Raw genomic sequence first — 24,050 nt, 5'->3', positions numbered from 1 at the left:
ATTCTTTCCTCTTTCAAGATATACATAAAAATCTCCACCACCGTTAAGGTATTGATTTATACTATTAAACTAATTCTGTCTTTATTCTTTTGGGTTCTAAGATATCAGGGGTTTTTTTAGTCCAACAATTCTTACGCTTCATACTGCAGGTAAAGGGAAAGGAGGGGAAACACCAATTTTTTTTAAAAAAAAAAGCTTGGAATGCAGGCTCAAGCTGACACTGAGCAAGTTCCTTCATAGTACAAGTAACAACATTATAACTATTAAATGATATTTTAGTAACTGTGGCATTTCTGGTTTCCATGCACTTATTCTGCCTTTTTCTTTGCAATTCCAGGTAGGTTTGCTTGGATTTTTTCAACAGTTGACTTGAACTGATCATGGGCGATGCCAACATTAGTGATCAGTCTGGGTCTTGTACATCTCATAGACAATGGGAACACTGAAATGAGCAGTTCAGCATGAATCGGAAGGGTGAATTCATTGAAAATGGCACCAACATTTCAGTCACATGAAGACAGCCAGCTTCAAGAAGTCAATGAAATCTTCTACCAGAAAGACAGGATAATGAGTTTCAGGGCCCTGCTGATGTGCACCATAGCAGCATTCACGCAATTATGGAAAGCTTCTGAGGACAGAGTAATATCTACATTCTGGTAGGTTGTGAATAGATGGCCTTCTTCTGACTTCTGTACAGCTTGGATGACAGACTTATATACCCTGAAGCTGACGGTGACAGAGAGAAGATCCAAGATGAGGTAAGAAACCACACTGATGACACTGAAAGCTGCCAGGGAAAGCAGCATGATCAGCGTGGTGCCAAAGACAGACAAACCCAGTCTTCTTCACATCCCGCCAGAAAATCGTATCATGCACTTAATAATGTTATATTGAGACAGATGTAATATCAATGTTTGTTGGTCACTTCCTGACAGGGTGGATTTCAATGGATCTCTGTTGGTAGCCCTATGGCCCTGGCCAGCTTTAAATACCAAAACCACCTCAACCACGCTGGTAAAGGTTTGAAGCTGCTTATCCCAAGGGCTCGATTCCAGGCCAGGTCTCAAGGCCAGGCTCCAGGTAGAACCTGAGACTGTTTTTGAGGGTCATAATTCATAATCAATTTTAGGAAATGTTCCATAGTGTTTGAAATAAATGTGTGTTTTTTCTTGTGTGTGGTATCATTGGGGATGTTCTAAAAACTTGGGCCATCTGTTTTAGCCTTCTCATTTTACATTGTCATATTGGATTTGCTCTTCTAAAAAATGTATATCTTTGCCTGGCCAGTGTGGCTCAGCAGTTGAGCATTGACCTATGATCCAGGAGATCGCAGTTTGATTCCTGGTCAGGGCACATTCCCGGGTTGTGGGTTCGATCCCCCGCAGGGAGCGGGCAGGAGGCAGCCGATCAATGACTCTCATCATTGATGTTTCTATCTCTCCCTCTCCCATCCTCTCTCTGAAATCAATAAAAATATATATATTTTTTAAATGTCTTAACTTCTAGTCTTGTACACTTACTCTTCCCGATCTAGCATTAACTTGTTACAGTCTATAAAAACTCCTGGATTTTGACTCAGGCAAAGAATTTCCAGATTAATTTATGAAGAATTGACATCTTTATTATGTTGACTTTTCCCTTGGTAGTTTCTCTCTCTTTTTTTCAGCTCTTCTTTTTTTTTTTTTAATATATCTTTATTGATTTCAGAGAGAGGAAAGGAGAGGGAGAGAGAGAGACAGAAACATCAATGATGAGAGAGTCATTGATCGAGCCCACAACCCGGGCATGTGCCCTGACTGGGAATCAAACCTTGATCACCTGGATCCTAGGTTGATGCTCAACCGCTGAGCCACGCCCGGCCGGGCTCAGCTCTTCTTTTGTTTTCAGTAAAGTTTTATAGTTTTTTAATAGAGATCTTTAGCTTTTCTTATTAAATTTATTCCCACTGTTTTATAATTTTTGTAGCTAGTTTGAGTTGAATCTTTTTTCCCCTCATTACTTTTTCCAGCTTTTCATTACTAGCTGGATTTCCATGTCTGCATCCTAACAACCAGGGAATCGACTTGGGATTAATGGGCTTTTCTCCTCACCGTGAAACTCCAAGGATGAAGTTTAAAAGAAAGTGGGAGCAAAACACACATGTGCTTTATTTTACATGAATGATATTGGACTGTAGATCTTGTTCTGTTTCTTGCTTTATTTCCACTTAATGCCATTAAATATGATGTTTGCTCTAAGTCTTTTATAGATACCTTTGATTAGATTAAGAAAGTTCCCTTCTATTCAGTTCTCTAAGTTGCTGGGTTTTTAAAAAAATCATAAGTAGGTGTTGAATTTTATCAAATATTTTTTCTGCATCTATTGGAATAATCATGTAATTTGTTACCCTTAAATCTCTTAAGGTTGACTTTCTACTTTTAAATCATTCTTGCCCAGCCGAGTGGCTCAGTGGTTGAGCGTTGACCTATAGACCAGGAGGTCATGGTTCTATTCCTGGTCAGGGAATGGGCCCCGGTTGCAGGCTCAGATCCCCAGTAGGGGGCATGTGGGAGGCAGTCGATCAATGACTCTCTCATCATTGATGTTTCTATCTATCTTTCTCTCTCTCCCTTCCTCTCTCTGAAATCAATTAAAAAAACACATCTTTAAACCATCCTTGCATTCTTAGGGTAAAATTCAATTTGGTTATGATATATCATTATATACTGCTGGATTCAGTTTGTCTAGGATTTTTACCCCTATTTCCATATCCTGTGTTATACCTTCATTGCCTTGTTAGTTATTTAGTCTCATAAAAGTTTGGAGAGATTTATTTCTTTTCTGCCTAAGATTGGAATTACCCACTCATTAAAGATCTGGTAGAACTCATCATAAAGCTCTCTGAATTTTCTTTTGGTGGGGTAAATTTTTAAAATACAGAGTCAATTTCTTTGTGATTATAGAGGGCCTATCCAGGTTTTCTGTTTCTAGAGTCAGTTTTGGTAAGCTGGTAAGCTGTGCTTTTCTAAGAATTTATTCCTTGTGCTTATATTTTCCAATTTACTGACATACAGTTGTTCATAATATCCTTTAAAAATGTGTCTGTGTTATCTATCATCTATTGTATAATCTAGTGTATCTGTAGGCTATGTCTCCTTTTCATTTCTAATATAATTGACTTGTCTTTTCTCTCCTTATATCTAGCTTTTGAGGGTTCGCTTTTGTTTTTCAGCTTTTCAAAGAATCAGCTTTTGATGTTCTCAATCCTCTCTGTCACTTGTTTCTGCTCCATCAATTTCTGCTCATCCTATTTTTCTTCTACTTTTTCTAGGTTTACTATGCTGTTCTTTTATAGCTTCTTGACTTGGATGTTCAGTTTGCTGACTTGTTGACTGCTTGTTGACCCAACCACCTACTCAACATCTCCACTTGCACATTTAATAGGTATCCCAAGCTTAACATGGCCAAAACAAAATTCTTGATCTGTACCTCCAAAAATGTGCTTTCCCTACAGTTTTCCCAATCATGGTGAAAGGCATCCCTTTACTCAGTTGTTCAGGCCCAAAACTCAGGAACTATCCTGTTTCTTCTCTTTCTTTATACCCTACAGCCAATCCTTTCTGCTTGATTTTGAACATATAGCTTGAATCTCACAACTTCTCAGAACCTTCACTACTATCACCCTAGTTAAAGCCACTATCACCTTTCCTAGACCATGTCAGAGTCTCCTGATTGGGCTCTTGCTCAGTTCTGTCCTAGCATGGATAGTTTTCCACACTGCACTTACAACATAGATCTTATGATGTCAGTTCTCAGTTCAAAATTCTCCAAGGGTTTCTCATCTCAGAATAAGCTCCCAGTTCCCATGGTGGCTCCAGCTTCCTCTCCAACTGCACACCCCACCCCTCTCTAGCCACATAAGCTTCCTTGTTAGTCCCCAGCATGTCAGGCATAGTCTTTCCTCAGGACTGTTGAACTTGCCTGAAATGTTCTCTCCCCAGATATTCATATGGGGGACTAAAATGAGGACAAAAACCTGTGGATATCTAAATAGCATCCCCTTCACCCTTGTTTTATCTATGTCAAAGCCCTTAGCACTATGTAACATTATATTATACACTTATTTGTATGTTTAGTATGAATCTTCCACATAATGTTAGTTTCCTGTCTTGTTCAGTACTGTGCATCCAGAGCCTGGAACAGTGCCTGGCACATAGCAGCTGTTTAATAAATGAATGGGTTGTAGCTAAATCAGAATCAGAAGGTTCCTTATTAATCATAGAACTAGCATAAAGAGCATTGGATGAATTGGATAATGGCTGGAATCAGAGTAAGGTGGCCTTGACAAGCAGTCTTGTCCTGAACACCCCATTGGCTAAAACTTTTCTCATACTCAAGTATTTTTCCAAAACAGAATTGCTGGATCTTAGCTCCCAAATCTCTTAGACCTCTTCTAGGAAGTCTTCCCTCTCCCCTCCAGGCAGAGTTTAGTGCTGTTCCTTTGTGCTTTCACTGTCCCTTCTTCACAGCTCCACCAAACCATCTGATCCAACAATGACAGGTCTCATGCAGCTTTGGCATGTACCCTCTTCCCCCACGAGAGTTTCACCAAGGCCAAGGCTGTGATTTGCTGTCAGTTTATTCCCTGCCTCTATGAAAGTGTGACTCATGGCAAGCTCAGATCAAAGTAGCAATGGGCCTATTAAATCAAGGTCCCTCGGCTGGAACAACGTCAGGGTCCAGAGCAGGCAACTTTGCTGCTTCTATTGAAGGTGGTGGTACTGAGAAAACGTGGGTGCAGAGGAACACTTATTGCAGCGTACTTGGAGCATTTGTGGACAGCACGTCAACAGCCGAGGAAGGCCGCGCAACCAGGAGTCTGGAGCCTAGGCCCTCACTTGCCCAGCATCCGCAAGGGCCCATTAATCCTTAATATTCAAATACCGCCCACTAAACCAGCCCCTTCAAGCCGAAGCCTCCTCTTTTCCCCAAATGACGGCCAACGGCAGCCAATCGGCAGCGGGACAGGGTACCCGCCCCCTTTTCCCTGGCCAAAATAGACACAAACCCCCGCCAATTGGCTGCTCGGCCTCCGAGGCCCCGCCCTACCCCGGCTATCGCACCCAATTGCTGGCGGGCTCGCTGCGGCACCGTGGGCGGGACGCGAGCGCGCAGGTGCAGCTGCGCGCCTGCCGGCTGGGAGGGCGGGGCGCGACGTCCGCCGTGCGGGGTCCCGGCGTCGGAGGCGCGCGCTCCCTCCTATCGGAGAGAGGGCTGTGGTAAAAGCCGTGCGGAAAATGGCCGCCACCGCTGCTGCCGCGCCAAGCGGAGGAGGAGGAGGAGGCGAGGAGGAGAGACTGTGAGTGGGACCGCCGCAGCCGCGGGCGGGGACCCTTGCCGAGGGGCGGGGGGTAGGGGCGGGACGTGGCGCGGGAGGGGCCCGCGGGGTCGGCGACACGGCTGGCGGATGGCGTCCCTCCTCTCTACCCCCCCCCCGCCGCCGGTGACGGCTCCCCCCGGCCCGTCACCCACACTTGCGGGTGCCAGTTCTCTACACGGCCTCGGAGGGCCGCCTTCGCCTGGCGCCCCGCTTCCTCCCGCCTTCGGCGCGCATCCTGGCCCCCAGGCCCGCGGGCGCCTCTTTCGCCGGGGCTTCACTTGTCCGGGCTGCGCGCGCGTCGTGCCCTTCTAGGGGCTTCGGGCTCGCGGCGCCGTCGCGCGCCCGCGGCCCCGGCCTCTCCCTGGATCGCGCTCTCCCCTCTCCCTTCCTCGCGCGCCCCCTCTCCCGTTACTCGGCACCCCCATCGGCGCGCGTGCGCAGTCCGCCTCCTGTCGGGAGAGTGCGCCACAAGGGCTCTTGCGCTCTCACCCCCATCTCCAGGCTTTTCCTCCCCCTCCTTCTCGCCCATTTCATGAATTTCTGCCCCCCATTGTGAGCAAGTCGTCCACCATCTCCTTTCCTGTCTAGCAGGAACAAGTAGGTGGGAATTATTGTCCACCCACAAAAGGGACTAGATATTGTACCCCTGGTCCCACAACTCATCCTAAAGAGGTTGTTCTAGTTCCCATCAGGATTGTGTGTCCGACAGCACCTGAGGCTCTTCAGTGGAAACGCGCCCCCGGGGTCTTTGGAGGTGCTCTGGCCCCAGAATATGAGCGCCCTCCCATCCTCCCCCCCTTCGCCGGCGATCTTCCAGTTACATAAGTGGAGTGGGACATAGTATGTAACGGGCTCCCATAGTCCTGGAGCACGAAGATCACCAGTACCAGATGGGGCAAGTTCATCGCATCGCTGTGGTTTCTGTCACTTGTCCCTGAAAGTTTATTTTCTTTTTAGTTAGTTTGGTTATGACTGAATCACCCAAACTGAAACTCAGGTGACTTTTACGTGGGGTGGCAATGTGTCTGTGGTTTTGCACTGAAGACTTAAGGTCATTGTGAAGTCTAAAAAGAGTGCTCTCACAGAGGAGACCGTTTATGACATTGCTAAGTATGGACCCGAGAGGGGAACGCTCTGTGTGTTGGGTGTGGATTGGTCACAGCAGAAATGGGCTCCACCACAAAATTGATATTCCTGACTCATGGTCAGGCAGATGTGTGCTTCTGATCATTTTTCCAGGAACAGGAATGGGCTTTGCAGAGCCATTCACATGTTGTGTCTGCTGTGTGGGATCAGTATCCTAAATTGTGAGGTGATAGGGTCAAATTCAGGGGGTGGTTGGTGATCTTGAAGCCAAACCAACCGTGTGTGATGCTAAGTGGCTTAGACTTTGTAGGACTCACAAGTTGTAGGCATTTTGGTTATATTAGAAAAATGAAGCATGTTCTGATCTTGGTAGTAAAATTCGCTGTTAAATTCGCTGTTAATAGGCAGTTACTACTCTAGAGGAGAAAATTGGGTTTTGTAGCTGGAATTTTCATCTGGATCTCAGTGATTGCAGTTAATAACAAAATTGAGCTGACCTCTTGGGTCTTTTGAAATATGCTGGATCCTTATAAAAAATACAGGGTCTGGATTTTTAGGTCTTTTGGGAATTTCCCTCGGAATTCAGAGAAATGGGCTTTTTTTCAGACTTCTACTTCAAATCCCAGTCAGGAAGCCTAGGAAACACTTCTTTTTATTTTCTTACTTACACTTGTCAGAACCTTAAAGGGCACAATCAATCTAGTAGAAGTACAGTTGCTTAAGTAAGTCGCCACAGAGCACCCATTTGTGGCACGTCAGCTAGGTGGCTGATCACTGAGGTACATCCTGTCCACACACACAGACACACAAGCCTCACTTGACAAAGATTCGAAGGTATGCACTTCTGAACTTGAGATGTGACAGGACAGGGGCTCTGCTTTGTTTTGCCATTGTTGGCAATGTGTTTGCTTCCTCAGATGCCCTCCAGCTAGCTGTTTGTTATACCCCAGCCCTTAAACAGCACAGGCAGCTTCCAGAATATAGTTTCTCTGCAAAATTCCTGGTGGCATCTGAAGTCAGCATGTCCTGACAGCTTGAAGAAACCTAAGGCTTTCTTGCTCATACTGGCTTATCACACTGTCCTATTTCTTGTTGTTACAAATTTGCCTGGAATGCTTTAAACCTAGAGTACTTTGTTTCACCTGACAGAGCATGATGCAGTCAAACCCTGCTCCGACTTTTGTGCTGTTCTGTGTATTGGTGGGGTTAGAATACAGTTTTTGCATTCTATTTGCAATTCCCAGCCAGAGTCATTGTTTGCCTTGCCTGCCAGGCTGAATCTAGTGGGATGGGGAAGCAAGCTGTGGAGTTTGACAAAAAACTAGCTAGATGACTGCAGTATGATGTTTCCCCCACCCAAATACTCCTTCTCCCACATAGATACGGAATGAGAATCTCGCTTCTTTAACTTACAATAAAGAGCAGGGGTAAAATTGTTAGTTCCTGTCTCAAGGCCAGTTTCCACCACTAATGTACCTGCCTGGAACTATTTGCATGATAAATGATGTGTCCTGGAACCAGTAATCTTTTATAAAGGTGAATATCAGTGGAAATCTTTTAATTGGCTAAGAGCAGTTTGTTGGCAGGCTGCCTGAGTATCTGTGAGGAGGGGAGAATCACAGAAAATGTTTGATGTTTTAGTTTGATGTTTGTAGTAACTAGTGTTTTAAATGCACAGGGGTAAAGAACAGTCCTAGACTGAGGACGAGTTCCAGACACTTAGGCAGAACACTTGCTTGTATTCACTGCCCTCTGTTATGGCGACATGAGACCAGTCTCCTGTGGCCGAGGGACACAACATTTTTTCTTGGGTAGAGCATTATTGCCACTTCAACAGAAGGACCTTGTCCTCAATGCTTCTGTACCAGCCCTGTTCAGGCAAACTGCCATTGTCACCACTGTGCTTCTACCTTGTTTTGGATAGGACAGATATAAATGCGTTCCTCTTATTTGGGTTCACTTACACGAAGGTTGGGCTCCTCTGCCTTTGCTTGTTCTCTTCTGCCTTTTTCTTGCAAGAAACCTTTACCTATGAAAACTTGATTTGCATGCCATTGCTTAAAAACTTGGTTCCACCACTCTGATGGTGTGTAGGGGACCTGAGTGGAAATGAGAATTTGGGGATGGGTAGGGCATCCCCACTCAAAGGGTGAAGTGGCCATTCTGTTAGAGAATGAAGCCTTGGCCTTTATAGCTTTTTCAAGGCACGTTTGTGTTGGGTCTGCTGGCATATGGATGTATTCTCACTATAGCTGTTTTGCTGTTACTGCAGAAGTCTGGACTCTCAGGAGCAAGCCTGAGGAAGCGGTCACTTGTCTTCTTGCCTAAGAGCTGGGGGTGTTATATATATGGACCTGCAAATCACTGATTTATTGGGTTTTCACCTAACTTCTCTCATTTGCTGGCTCTTTTATTTCCCCCATGAAATCTTGGATTAATTAAAGATCTTAAACTTTCAGAGCTAGAAGGGACCTTAGTCCAGCTCCCTCAGTTTATAAGTAAAAAACATTTGTGGCTGTGAGAAGTTGTGGCTTTTCCAGGGCCTCCCAGCCAAGATACCAGTTTGATTTTTATTATATAGCTAACTAGTAATACTGTTACCTTGACTTTGGGGATTTCAGAGCATTCTATGACTCGACTGCTTAAGGGAATTGTAAGGCCTCACTGCACCTCAATAGATAATTTTAGGTACCGTCCTGGTAGTTACAGACCAGCCATAGGTAAAAGACTTGGTTGGTGTTGCCCTTCCTCTGCGTTATTTGAATAGTCTCTAAGTTGTACATGCTAGGCTTTTTTAGTCTAAAGAAGAAAATGCTACTTTTGGGCCAGCGAGGTATCAGAGATTAGCTAATATGGGCCAGTTTAGGTTTTAACAGGGAACGATAGTTATCTTAATGATGAAAAGTTTGATGACAAAAGTCCTTTTTTGAACATGTGTTCAAAAGCAAAAGAAAAACTGTCAAACTAATAACTCAGTTTGTTGAACGTTCGAACATTACAATTTACTGATCTGAGAGGCTTTTAAGAAGTGATTGCTCTGAGTCAGACTTGTGTATTTTGGAGGATGGCTTTGAATCTCCCAGGATACATGGTTTCTGTTGGTACTGCTTTTTTCTCTTAGGGTTAAAGCCCCTTTATGTGACGTTACAGCAGCTTGTTGTAGCTTCAGCTTGAAAAAGAAGAGAGACTTTGCCTCTGGATTTTATGTGTTCTTTTGGGGATGAGATATTAATGTTGCATGTTCTCTTGAACATGCATTCTATCCCTGAGTATTTCTGTATGATATGGTACAAGAAATACTTACCAGAGATCACCACTAACGATATGCTTTATAGTGTCTAAGTGTGCTTCAGAGGTGACAAGACCTGTGATAGTGTTGATTCTAACATGCATGAATCTTTTCTTTATTTTAGCACTGTGTGTTATGTGCCAGTAATTTGCAGTTTATCCTTTGTTTCTAGCTAGGTAAGCCGGGAAATAGCATAGTACTTTGTCTATATGTTTATCTTCAAAATGTCCCAAATAGCCCTGGGAAAAAGGTCGTGCAGCACAATGGGGGCTTTCAACTTACAATTTTCTTTGTTTTAGGCTCCATAAAAATACAGACTCACCAGTTCCTGCTTTGATGTGACATGTGACTCCCCAGAATACATCTTGCTTCTGTAGACCAGCTCCAACAGGATTCCATGGTAGCTGGAATGTTAGGGCTCAGGTAAGTAACCTTCCCTTTTTTTTTTTTAGTATATGTCCTGGTTTGGCCATCTGTTTTTAAAGAAAAAAGGAAAAAAAAACAAGATATACTACTCTTGGACAGTATAAAAGTACCCCAAAGACTAAAGACATAACTGTGCCAAACTGTGCCATATAATAAAAAAAAGTCACTTCCCTGAGCCCTGAAAGGTCAGTTTGGGTAGGATTACTTGGTAGCCACAGCGTGATCTGGGGGCGGGCGTCAGATTAGAGCCGGAACTGGTGATCTGCAACTTCAGTTCACCTTGAAGCAGGTCAGCTGAGCTGAAAGTGCTTTGGCTGAGCTTTTCACCTGCTGCTGCTGCTGTTGCCCAGTGGTCTTCAGCATGGTGCTTTGTTTGCTTTGGTTTTGGGTAAATGACTTCCTGGTTAACATTAGTGAGCAGTGGTGATGTATTTTCAGATATGGGAACTGCTGTGTGGTCCCCTGGAAGGATAGCCTTCTGAAAGCTGTCACAGAACAGTGGAGTCCATGGCTAATGGCATGTACTTCCCGCACTCCTTCTGGGGGAACTAAAGAGAACACCCAGACACACGTCTGGCTCTTGATACTCTAGAGCAGAATGTATGCCTTTTGAAAAGCTGGGGCTCCAAGCTGTTGGAGGTCTGACACTCAGGTGCTCAGTCAGCCACACTTTTGGCTACTTTGTTACCGTTGTGTGTAAAAATGAGTTGCTCCTTAATTTCTCAGTTGTCAGGCTCAATATCTCAAGCTTTTAAAAAATCAGTGGCTACTCCACATTTGATGTTTTGACACCTGGATTTCAAACATTCCGTGTGGTAAGGCAAAACATTCTAATTGATTTTTTTCCATTTCTTTTCTTAAGAAAAAAATGTGAGTTTACACATATGCTACCACTGTGATTCCAGATGAGACTCCCAAGTAGCACTTTGTTGTATCTCTAGTGGTTTCTGACATCTCAGTATAGAGCTGTTTGGACATCCATAGTACATGGCCTGTTTAGAGACTATGTGATGGGCAGTGTTTGGGCAGAGGAGAATAGATGGTGTGGAAGGGAAGGGAAGAGCATCACACTGCCGCCAAGTCCCAAATTTGGTTTCACTCCTGATCCTATGACTCAAATCGTCATTTCCCTTTGCTGTGGGGTGTGCCCTGGGCCCTGCTGACAGGACATTCTTTGTACTCTGCGTATTTATACTGGTGGGAGTTGTGTGGCTGGCGCTTTGTGCATTGTCTCAGAAATTGTGTGGACTAAATGTAATATGGGCAATAAATGGGTTTTTTCTGGTAGATGGTAGGCCAGGGAGGTGGTTTATGTTTTTGTTGTTGTTGTTAATCCTCACCCAAGGATGTTTTTTCCATTGATTTTTTTTTTTTTTTTTTTTTTTTTAGAGAGAGTGGAAGTGGGGGGAGACAGAGAAAGAGAGAAAAACATCAGTGTGAGAGACACATTGATTGGTTGCCTCCTGCACATGCCCCAACCGGGCTAGGGCTCAAACCTGCAACTGAGGAATGTGCCCTTGACCAGAATTGAGCCCGAGACCTTTCAGTCCTTGGGCGGACGCTCTAACCACTGAGCAAAACCAGCTAGGGTGTGGTTTATGGTTTCAATAAAGTCTTTTTCTAAGATTACAAATGGGTTCTATAAAACAGGCAGTGGTGACTCTATATAATTTCTCCTAAAAAATATAGAAAGGAAGGAGATGTTTTAAAAATATCTCTCATTACTTATGAATGGGAAAGATATGGCCATTTGAGCAACAAGGAACGTTGAAGGGAATACATGTACTCAAAGGACAGAACCTGTCTTTAGTAGATGAGTGCTTGTATCTTACTAGTTTTCTTTTTTAAGAAACTATAAAAATAATACATATTATTACAGAAAATTCAAGCATTTTAAAGTGTATCAAGTAAAAAAGTGAAAGTTTTCTGTTACTATCTGTGTCCACTATCCAGAGTAACCACATTAATAGCTTAGCATACATCCTTCAAAATCTTCTCAGGCTATACAAATATGCTCCTTTTGTGTTTTTAACAAAACGAGGTCTGTATTATACATATTTAGTATCTATCTCTGTGATACGTTTCTCTCTGTCTCATCTTTGTTAAATAAGCACCATGGTCTGGTACTAACTTACTATCAAGCATTGTCCCCCTATTGGTTTTCCCAATGGTTCCCTATTAAAGATACTAGTGGGTTGAACTTCCTCATGTGTCAGTCTTTTTGAAGAACAACTGCTTAGACTTGAAGTTGCTGGTAGGTACTACCACATTGCCTTCTTAAGTGGCTATTCCAGTTTCCATGACAATCTGAGAAAGTACCACTTCCCCTACCCTCCCAGAATTGGCTAGCCATTATTTAAATTTGTGCTCCTTGGGCTGAACCTCAGTGATCACTGGCCATTTGTATTGGGTCCTTCTATATTTTCTTTCTTCATAAAACACTTGAGCCCTGACCGATGTGGCTCTGTTGGTTGAGCATCGTCCTGTGCACCAAAAGGTCACTGGTTCGATTCCCAGTCAGGGCACATGCCCAGGGTTATGGGCTCGGTCCCTGGTGGGGGTGGGGGCGGTGTGCGGGAGACAGCCAATCGATGATTCTCTCTCATCATTGATGTTTTTCTCTCACTCCCTCTCTGAAATCAGTAAAAACATATTTTTTTAAAAAAAATAACTGTAGTCCGGCTGGCATGGCTCAGTGGTTGAGCATCAACCCATGGACCGGGCAATCACAGTTTGATTCCCAGTCAGGGCACATGCCTGGGTTTCGGGCTGGGTCCCCAGTAGGGGCGTGCAGGAGGCTGCTGATCGATGATTCTCTCTCATCATTGATGTTTCTCTCTCTCTCTCTCCCTTTCTCTCTCTGAAATCAATAAAAAAACACACCTGTATTTGTAATTAACTTCAGAATAGGATGAGGTCTAGAGCCCACTTAGCCTGTTGTGTCATAGCTATTTGGTGAACCAGTGATATGGTCTTCACCTTATCATGTGCTGACTTCAAGTAAACAAGGCATCTCTTTTTTCTTTCTGAATTTTTTCTTTGTGAGGCTTGGTGGCAAGCCTGTCAGCAGATAATCATTTATTCATTCACCCAACAAATATTTGAGCCCCTGCTTTGAGCCAGGGGTGGTACTGGATCCTGCAAGTGCTGCCTTCTTCTTGACTGGGGGCAGGGTTACAGAAGTTGTGATGCCAGTGGCATAGCTGCAGCGCTCATTCTGGAAGATTCAAGAAAATAGTGGATCTTCACAAAAATAGGTTTTAGATAATATAGGAGGAATTCAGAGGCGGTGTTTGTGTGTGTGTTTAATTCTAATATGTAAGTTTTAGCTTTAGGATAGACTGCAACATAAAGCATAGTTTGTTTTATAACTCATGTAATTGCAGACTGATTTTTGTCTTGAATTATGATGAGGGCTTTTTGCTGTTTAAATAGTTCTATATTCAGCCAGCTTGATTGTTATGATAGAATAAAAGTTACATACTGATAAAAATGGTAATTTTCTTCTATGATGATTTTGAAGTTTTTCTGTAAAGGCTGATACATATAAAGACAGGCTTTGGGTGAATATAATCTTAGGGGGAACAAGTGTAATTTTTTATAACTTGCATCATTTAAATCTAATAAATACCCACAAAACTGAAATGGAATCCTGATTTGGATTGAAAATATTTTTTATTTAAAAAGGGATATAGCCCAGCCGGGCGTGGCTCAGCAGTTGAGCGTCAACCTAGGATCCAGGTGATTGGGGTTCAATTCCCAGTCAGGGCACATGCCTGGGTTGCGGGCTCGATCCCCAGGAGGCAGCCAATCAATAACTCTCTCATCATTGATGTTTCTATCTCTCTCTCTCCCTCTCCTTTCCTCTCTCTGAAATCAATAAAGATATATTTTAAAAATAAAACAAAAAGGAATATAAATGACTAAGGAAAAGGCTTCTTGTATAAGACTGTGTTGTTTTAAATGATTTTTGGATAGTTGGGTATATAGTACAGAATGAAAAACGAGGTATTAAAGGTTATATGATAAAAGATCTCCTTGCCACCCTGTCCCCAGATATCCATTTCTCTCCCTGGAGGCAGCCATCATTACCAGTTTCTTCTTAGTCTGTGTGTGTGTGTAATTTTTAAATTATGGTATAATACATAATGTCAAATTTACCATTTTATACATTTTCAGTATACCATTATACACTTAATTGTACACATTTTAAGTGTACAATTTAGTGACCTTAAGTACATTCTCATTGTTGTGCAGCCATCACCACTATGCATCTCCAAAATCCTTTTCATCTTTCAGAAGTGAAACTGTCTCCATTAAACCATTACTCCCCGTTTCTCCCTCCCTCTCCCAGCCCCTGACAATCACCCTTACACTTTCTGTCTCTAGGAAATTGGATACCTCATATTGGAAACACATATATAATATATGTGTTTATGTATATATTTTGTGTGTGTATTTTTACACTGTAAATACTATGCACATTTGCGATTGCTCTTTATCAGTTCCTATAGACCTGTATCATTCTTATTTTTTTTTTTAATCCTCACCTGGGGATATTTTTTTCCATTGATTTTTAGAGAGAGTGGAAGAGAGGGAGAGAGGAAGAAAGAGAGAGAGACAGAGACAGAGAGACAGAGAACAACCCATGTGAGAGAGACACATCCATTGGTCGCTTCCCACATGCACTCGTACTGGGCCCAGGGATCAAACCTGGGACCCTTCAGTGCTTGGTCCAATGCTCCAACCACTGAGCAACACCAGCCAGGGCCCGTATCATTCTTTTTAAGGGTTGGGTTAGTGGTCCATTATATGGATGGGCTATAATTTATTTAAGTAGTTTTCTATTGTTGGATATTTATGTTTCCAGTGTTTTTAACTTCATTAATGCCGTAATGAATAGTCTTTTACATATACCATTTTGCTTCCAGCCGTGTGTGTGTGTGTCTGTATGAGAAATTCCTAGAGATGGGACTTGCTGGATCAAAGGGTATATGCTTTTTGTAAAATCCTCACCTTAGGATATTTTTTTCCATTGCTTTTCAGAGAGAATGGAAGGGGGGGAGAGATTGAACCTGGGACCCTTCGGTCTGTGGACCGATGTTCTAACCACTGAGCAAAACTAGCTAGGGCAAGGGTATATGCATTTTAAACTTAGATAGATATTGCTAAATCAAGGGTAGCCTTTTATTATCTTTTCTAAAGATTTATTTTATTATCAGTATTGCAGATGTCCCCATCCTCCCCTCCCCCCAAGGGTAGCCTTTTAATTGTACAATTTTAAAGAAAAGACTATATATAAGGAGATAAGCATTCAAATTTATGACTGCATGGCTATTTGTAGAGATTAGAGAGCTATTAATTAGTCTAGGGTGACAGTTTTTAACAGCCCTAGAAAACAAAAGTTCAGAAGCTTCCATTTCATCAAATGTGAGCAGAACCTGTGAGGCAGGACTCTTTTGTTGGCAAGAGAAGCTTCAGCCAGTTCTCATTTGTGAATCTTGAAGAAAATGGAGCATTTTAATTTTGGTACTGTTCTAAGTTGCAGTGGCTCCTTGGGGCTCAGGGTTGAAGAGTCTTCGTGGCTGCTGGACCAGATTGCTGTTGCTTCGTTTCTCTTTCACTATTGTACTCTATATAACAACACTTTATTCATTTACCCTATACTAATCGAGCATATATTAGGTGTCAGTTACTCTCCTAGATGCTAGGGACCGTCTCTAACCTTAAGTAAACTTAATGGTCTAAAGAAATATCCAGACAGGCAAACAGGCCACTGCTTTACAAGGGGCTAAATGCCACAATGGAGAAGTACTGGCCATGGAGTGAGCACATAAACTTGAGGGGTCCCACCTGGACATGGGGGTGTAGTGGAGGAAGTGACTTCTTTGAAAAGTGACCCCCAAGACATTAGCTAGTTCTGGAGAAAGTAGGAATGGAGGAGAGACCAGCATTCATGGAGGCTTGGGCAAGAGATAACTGGTCGGGTCTGAGGAGTTTGGAGTTTGGAGTGTGGAGGTGAGTGAGAAAGGCAGAGCAAGTCAGGCTGCAGGACTGGGAGTGGTTCTGTTTGCAGTGAGCTGGTAGGAAATCAGACACAGCCTTACCAGCTATGCTGAATAGTCTCAGCTTTCCTCCAAGCTGCATCATACTCGAAGATGTTCCCGAGCCTCAGAAGGTAATGCAAGGTGCTCTGGTCATCCGTCGTGTCCCCTTTCCACCCCTCACTGCTCTGGAGGCCGTCTGCCCTGAGCTGATACTCCACCCATCCATCAGGCCCTGAGGGCTCCCACTCCAGGTCCCTTCATGGAACCTTCCTTCCCTCTACTTTTGCCCCAGGAGACCCTGGAAGACCCTTGAAAGAGGCCTTCCCCTTCTCCAACACACTTTATTCTCTCATACTCAGTACTGACAGGAGGGCAGGAGCTTGCATGGTGTGTGCGAGTCAACTATGGTACCAAACTCACTGCTTAGTTTTTCAGTTTTCTAAATTTTATTTTTTATTTTACCAAGACTTTTATTGTGAAGGAAGCAGTGCATAAGCAGGCTTGCTCCTGGCTTGTCGAGGATCAGGTTCACCCTAACAAGCCACTGTGGATGGCCCACTGTAATCCCTGCAAGCCTGGGCTAAGGAGGAGAGCCTTCCTCGTTGCCTCTTCGTGTGCATGCCTTTGAAGTCCTGCTTTCCTGCAGTCCTCCCTGGCCTCTGTACTCTGCTCGTGTGGTAGCTACTCGGGTACTTTCCACTTGGACTTCTGAAATATTAACAGTTTGTCCAATTTACATCAGCCTCCTTTTACAAAACTCAAATGTGACAGCTCCAGTGAAATCCCAGCCTGTGGTTGCACTTGCTGCCCTGCCTCCCCAAGGTAGCCTGCTCCCCAAAGGTAATGGGGATAATCTCCCTACTCCATGCAAGCTTTATGCTGTGTTACACATGACCAATACATAACATTCAAAAGTATTTTTGCAAATTTACAGGGTGGTATTGTGAATGTAACGTTCTGCAACTTACTCTTTTCACTCAATACTTGCCTTTTGAGCCTGGTCCATGTTGCTCTATACACACCTTCATTCATTCAGTATGTCTCCTTGCTATAGAAACATCTTTACAGCAGAAGCCCCACCAGAGCCCTGAGGGAGAATGGAATTGTAGAGAAATGAAGATTGACATCTGGTTTGTTTACATCCTTTGGTCCTATTAACCAAGAAGATATTTTTATTTCTGTGTTTGTTAAAGCTTTCCTCAAAAAAGGCATCCATTTTCTAGACTTATTAATAGGGCAGTTTGAAGGTTTTATTTTTAGATTTGAAAGAAAGCAAAGCTGCTTCTAAGATATAAACATTTCTCTGTTTCTATCTCCTTTGCAACATTTCACATCACTACTAAAATATGAATTGAGCACTTTTAAGCATGATATGACTTCTGTGTGTAAGTGGGTTTTTTTAAAATATTAGGGTATTTTTGGTTTTGGGGGCTTCTAGTAGTGTTTAAGTTTTTGTTTTATTTTAAAATACACTTTTATTGATTTTGAGAGAGAGAGAAACATCAATGTCAGAGAGAAACATCGATCGGTGGCCTTCCGCATGCACCCCAAAGAGGGATTGAACCCACAACCTGGCCCTGTGCCCTGACCTGGAATCTAACCGGCAACCTTTCAGTGCACAGGATGATGCTGAACCAACTTAGCCACACCAGCCATGGCAAGTTTTGACATTACTTTGATAAGTTGTATTTTAAATTTGTCCACACATATTTACTAACTTATTTTTTAAATATAAATTTTCGTGTGCTTCTGGTTTTTGTGTTTTTTGTAAACAACAGAAGGTATCAGTCCATATTTAAGTACTAATTTGCTCTAATATTTTCAGCTGTTTTTGGAATTACACTTGGCAAAAAAAAAATAGACAAATGTCTGCAGTTGTGACAGTTTGTCTTTTTGTTCCTTTTTAACTCCAGAGTAAATAATTCTAGTGAATTTTTTTCTAGAATTGTAAGAATATGGGAAGGATTAAAGTCGTCAATACTTAAGTGGTTAAGGAAGGTTGAAAGTCTTTTTTCAGTTGTATCACCCTATAAAAAAAGTTAATGTAGTCCTTGCTGGTTTGGCTCAGTAGTGAGAGCATCAGTCTGCAGACTGAAGGGTCTCAGGTTCAATTCCAGCCAAAGGCACATACCTCAGTTGCAGGCTCAATCCCCAGCCCCTGTTAGGGCACGTGCAGGTGGCAACCAATTGATGTGTCTCTCTCACATCAATGTTTCCCCCCCCCCCCCCAAAAAGCAGTGGAGAAAATATCCTCGGGTGAGGGTTAAAAATAAAAAGAGAATTTGGGGATTCTGTGACCTTGGATGAGGATAACACTCCATCTTTATTTTCACCAACCTCTCACTGAGGTACATGCCCTTGGCCGGAATTGAACCTGGGACTCTTCAGTCCGTGGGCTGATGCTCTAACCACTGAGCAACACAGGTTAGGGCTAGATCTGATTATTTAATGGTTTACCAAAGAAGCACATATTACTCTAGCTCCAATATTCAAAGTATGTTGTTACTCAATTTCTCTACATTTTGTTTAATGCATTTCAAAACATTCTTCTGGGGGTGACATTCCAGAGGGCCAAAAGGGTCTATGGCAGAAAAAGATTAATGCCTGTTGTGTACATTATACCATGCAACTACAAATAGAACAGCCAGCACTAAGTATGTGGGGAAAAGCGACCAAGGAAAGCCCTAAAGCACAGGTGCAATAAAGGGAGATAAGATGACATTTAAAGCTTAGTTCAAATTATTGTATCAAATATTTTTATGACCACATTTATTGTTTTACAGATACCATGTAAAGTGTAATGCAACTAGAATTGTTTAAGGATTCTTAATATGCATACATATGTTTTAGATTAATGGGATCATATATGTGGTTGTAACTTGGCTTCTTTACTCAATGATATGTTGTAGATATCTGTCCATGTCAGTAAAAATAGGCTTATATTATCATTTTTCCTAAAAGGAAAATAACTTAATTGTATTTTCTAATTACAATAGTAATATCTGTTCAATGAAAAAAAATTAGAAAATACAGGAAGAAGAAAAGTAAGAATTGCTCATAAGCCCAGCCAGTGTGGCTAAGCGGTTAAGCATTGACCTATGATCCAGGAGATCACAGTTTGATTCCCAGTCGGGTCACATGCCTGGGTTTCAGGCTTATCCCCAGCAGGGGGTGTGTAGGAGGCAGCCAATCAGTGACTCACTATCATCATTGATATTTCTATCTCTCTCTCCCTCTCCCTTCCTCTCTCTGAAATCAATGAAGATATATTTTTTTAAAAACAAGAATTGCTCATAAATCTGCTACCTACATACAGATAGATAACATCTGGATAATGTCTTTACACCGTCATTTTTAATGACCACATGACATTTCATTGATGGTTATGCCTTGATTTAATTAGAAGCTTTTTCATTGCTCTGAATGACAGGTACAGTTGTGTGCTGACGATTTCACTCTGTGCCTGCATCTCTCACCTCCCTCTTAAGCCCCACGTGACATTGGATGGCCTCTTCAGTATTTCTGCTTGAATTGCTCATAGACATCTCAGACTTAACAAGTCCCAAACAGAACTCTTGCTTTTTTCCCATTTAAATCTGCTTCCTCTCCTGTGTCTTTTCTACCTCAGTAAACATCGACATCCACCCAGTTACCAATAAAAAAATTCTAGTTGTCCTTGATTCTGCTCTTTCCTTTACATTCCTCTAATTCACCGGCAAATCCTGTGGGGCTTTACCTTCAAAAGGTACTCCAGAACCATCTCTACTGCTAAGACCTCCATCCAAGCCACCTCTCAGATGGATGCAGCAGGACTTTGGGTGATATACATTTCCTAAGACTATTTGTAAAATGACAATTCCAAATAATGGGATTGTTCCACATTTAGCAACTTGTCATCTGGCCAATACAGTTTAGTTTGAGTACTGAATTCCTTGCTGTTCCATGCCAAAGGATCTGCAGTTTATCAGGCTGTCATTCAGGCGTTCATTCCATGATAAAGTCAGGTGCCTGTGGTACCCCAGGCCCTGAGGCAGATTGGTGGTACCTTTCCTCTTGGGGCATAAGTTTGGCAGAAGCAACAGACTTTGAATAAGTAATTATGTAATTACAGTGGGTTAAGTGCTCTAAAGGATAAATCTGGGGTGCTCGCTGTGATCATGTGTAATTGGGAACAGCCCAGCCTTGGGAGGAATGAGGCAATGCCAAAGCTGGAAACCAGGGGGTGACCAGAAGTGTTGGGCAAGGTGCAGAGTGGATGAGGGGGTTTTCCCAAAGGAGAAAAGCATGTATGAAGTACCCTCTCCCCCAACTCTGACAGGAGCTTAGCCATCTGAGGCAATTAAGAAGCCCTATGTGGCCCTAGCTGGTTTTGCTCAGTGGTTAGAGCACTAGCCCACGGACTGAAGGGTTCAGTTCCAGCCAAGGGCACATTCATGGTTGCAGGCTCGATCCCTGGCCCTGGTCAGGAAGTGTGCAGTAGGCAACCAATCGATGTGTCTCTCTCACATTGATGTCTGTCTGTATGTCTCTCTCTCTGAAAAAGCAATGGAAAAATATCCTCAGGTGAGGATTTTAAAAAAAAGCACTGGGTGGCTGGAACAGAGCAGGCTTTGGGGTGGGGGTGACATGCAGGCAGTGGTTAACAGTCTGGGTGCAGGATTTTTAATGTTAATGTCAGAGCAGTAGGAAACTATTGAGGGTTAGATTTGGATTTTGAGTTTTTATCAAAATACTGCAGTCACTCAGTAGCAACAGAATCTCTCTCAAAAGAGGTTGTGGTGAAAACAACAGTCTACCCCTTCCCCTTCCTGTTCCATGACCCAGAGATGACAGCTTTTAACCGTTTTCTACTTTTAGTTTCTTTTATGGTTACCTTCAAAACTAAATCATATGCATATACATTTTTCTTGATTTGCCAACTTTGGGGCATTATATTAACTCCCTGAAACAAAAGAGGGCGACTTAGCTTACATCACCTCCCATGTTGAGATTCATAATTACATTTTCTTTATAACTTTAAACAGTGGCTCCTGTTCTATAAATTTTAGTCCATATGGCACTTCCCCTCTGTATAAGATGAGGATATTAATGACCCTGCTTTTCCTTCCCCAAACCCCCATTTCTAAAGTTGAAAGCCAGTCAACATCATTGACATTATTACAAATATGTAAACACTGTTCACCACAAGGCCTAGTAACGAATGCAAGGATTACATTTCCTTTTTTATATATCTAGAATCATAATTGCTCAACCACTCATAGGAGAATGACCAATCAAGTTCAAATGGATTATCTTTTCTTAGACTCTACCACCTGCTTAAAATTCTTGCCAGAATTTAACCTGCTTTATATTTGAACCTTAGCTTTCTTGTACAGCTCTTTGTTTTTTCCATTGTTTCTGGTTGCTTTTCACTTTTGTTTAATACTATTTCCTGGTCTCGTAAAATCCTCTCAGCCATGTTCTTTCTTTCCTGCTGTTCTGCATTTCTCACCTTTAAAGGCCTTCCTCTTAGAGCTCTCTGTTATCCTGCAATCTGGACTAGTACTTGGTCTCTAAGGTTGTATACACTGCCATCTGGATCTTCCCTTCACTGAGCTCTTGGGTTTAAGCTACTGTTTCACAAAATCCATATCTTTTACTTGGTGTACTCCTTGTTTTCTGGAATACATCTTTAAATTACTTGCTAAGAGGGTGTGTGGGTAGCAGACTGTAGTGGACACTGTCGTTGCTTACCCGTACCCAGTGTCTATAGAACCCTGGAACTACTCCCCTTTCTACATTATTCCCAACTCCAGCAAGGATCTTGCAGTCATTCCACACATTGCATTCCCTTGGCAAGGAAGTGTTTACTGATCAAAGCTGGACCTATGATCTCAGTCGGTCCACTCAGACAAGGGAAGGGCTTGAGTGGCATGTTCAGGGGAGACAGTCTTTCTTTCCCTCACTGTATGTAAATAAGGAAGGTGCTGCTGGCAGCTCTGGTGTAACCTCAGACTGAGGAACCAACCCTAAGGACAGCACTTCTCACCAAGGATGGTGGAGAAGGGAGAAGCCTGGGGCCTGCCCCAGCTCTCAGCTTCTAGTAATGTGAGAGAATACACTTTTTTTTTTTTTTTTTTTTGTAAGCCAGTTTGAATTGGCTTTTCTCTTACTTTCGGTGAAGAGCATTATACCAGACATGCCTTCTGAGTAACTGCATGTCTGAAATGCCTTTCTTTTGCTCTTCTACTTGATTGGCTAAAAATAGGATTCCAAGGTTAATTGTTATTTTCCCTAACTTTGAAGGCATTGCTCCCATTGTCTTCTAGCATGCAGAGTCACTAATGAAACAAACTAATGCCAATCTAGTTGTGGTAGGTGGTTTTCTTTACTCTCTTCTTCCCTGCAAAATTTTTAGAATTTTTTCTTTTTCTTTAGTGTCCTGAAATTTCATGAGAATGTGTCTAGAGTTGTGTCTTTTTCATTCACTATGCTGGGGTCATTCAATCAGAATATTTTTGTCTATCGTCAAGTCTTCTTAAAAATATGTTAGCTCTCATTCTTTCATTTTCTTTCTTATGGAGACCCTGCTCACTTAATTTTGGACTTCTTATATTGGTCCTCTGTCTTGATCCTCCCTCATATTTTCCATTATTTTTTTGCTTTGAATTTTGTAATATCTCCTAGAGTTTCTTTTTATTTTTTAATAATAATGCTCTATTCATTCTTTTTTAAAAATATGTTTTTATTGATTTTAGAGAGAGAGGAAGGGAGAAGGATAGAGAGATAGAAACATCAATGAGAGAAATGCTGCCTCCTGCATGCCACCTACTGGGGATGAGCCCCCATCCTGGGCATGTCCCCTGACCGGGAATCGAGCCAGTGACTTCTTGGTTCATGATTCGATGCTCAACCACTGAGCCACAGTGGCTGGGCTAGACTTTATTTTCTATCCTTTCTGTTAAATTCTTTTCAGTAAAATCTTTTTCTCTAACTTACTATAAATCCTGTTTGTCCACTACGTAGATTCAGCAATTGTTGACATTTTGACATATTTGCTTGGTCTGCATTGCTATGTGCATTTTTATATCCTTTTACTGGACCATTTGAAAGAAATTCGCAGACAGCATGACATTTCATCCCTGAGTACTTCAGCAAACATCTAAAAATCAGGACCTTTTCCAATATAAGCACAATGTCCCGAGCACATCTCGAAAAATTAACAATAATTCTCTAATGTTATCAAACAGCCATTCAAAATTGTGATTTCCCCCAAATGTCTTTTATAGCTGTTGGGGGGGGGGGGAGGCAGGTAGTAAGCAATTAAGATTTATACTTTGTATTTGCATTTGCTTCCTTTGTCTATTTTAACATGAACAGCCTCCTCACCTCCAGTCCACCTGTAACACTGACTTTTTGAAGCAACCAGTCCCAGTTGTCTTATAGAAGGCCCACATTCTAGATATGTCTCTCTTCCTGTTTATCCCTTAGATCAGTTGTAAATGAGAGGTTATATATGTGGGCTTGTTAGGTAAACATTTGGGGTAAGAATATTTTGTATTAGCATCAGACTGGCTAGTTCTCCTATGGTTCCTGGTGCTACATTTTACCACTTGATTGAAGAAGGATGTGACTGCCAAGTCTCTCCATTGCGGATGTACAGTTTTCCTGTTGTAATTGATAAGTAATCTGTGGTGTGATGCTTTGGCACCATATTAAGATCCTGTTGCCCAACCACCATTTACCAAATGATTTAAGCATTCATTGATGATCCTTGTCTGCATCTGTTATTACATTGGGGGTTACAAAATGATGGGTTTTCTAATTCTGTCATCTCTTCTACTTTTAATATTGGTATTCAGTA

The 24,050-nt window shown here is 42.3% G+C and overlaps 1 protein-coding gene and 1 pseudogene across 5 annotated transcripts in view; one reads left to right on the top strand and one right to left on the bottom strand.

The window, feature by feature from the left end:
• Positions 1–308: 308 nt before the first annotated feature.
• On the bottom strand, positions 309–3,402 carry LOC308551007 (reticulon-3 pseudogene; annotated as a pseudogene). The gene is made up of 2 exons: positions 3,396–3,402; positions 309–875 (listed from the first exon to the last, which is right to left on the bottom strand). The product of its transcript is annotated as a reticulon-3 pseudogene (transcript).
• Positions 3,403–5,190: 1,788 nt separating this feature from the next.
• MECP2 (methyl-CpG binding protein 2) overlaps positions 5,191–24,050 on the top strand; it is a 66,461-nt gene continuing 47,601 nt past the window's right edge. Inside the window, exons 1-2 of one of the 4 annotated variants that reach the window (XM_081126579.1) lie at positions 5,207–5,338; positions 10,034–10,157. In XM_081126579.1, coding sequence (XP_080982705.1) covers positions 10,132–10,157 — 26 coding nt within the window. In that variant the 5' untranslated portion in view covers positions 5,207–5,338; positions 10,034–10,131. Of the gene's footprint in view, positions 5,339–10,033; positions 10,158–24,050 lie in introns of all 4 variants that reach the window. The other 3 variants (XM_081126577.1, XM_081126578.1, XM_081126580.1) reach the window with 3 other exon arrangements.

The sequence above is a fragment of the Miniopterus schreibersii genome, assembly GCF_964146895.1.
Source record: "Miniopterus schreibersii genome assembly, chromosome: X".
NCBI lineage: Eukaryota > Metazoa > Chordata > Mammalia > Chiroptera > Miniopteridae > Miniopterus > Miniopterus schreibersii.
This window is presented reverse-complemented; position numbering and strand designations above follow the sequence as displayed.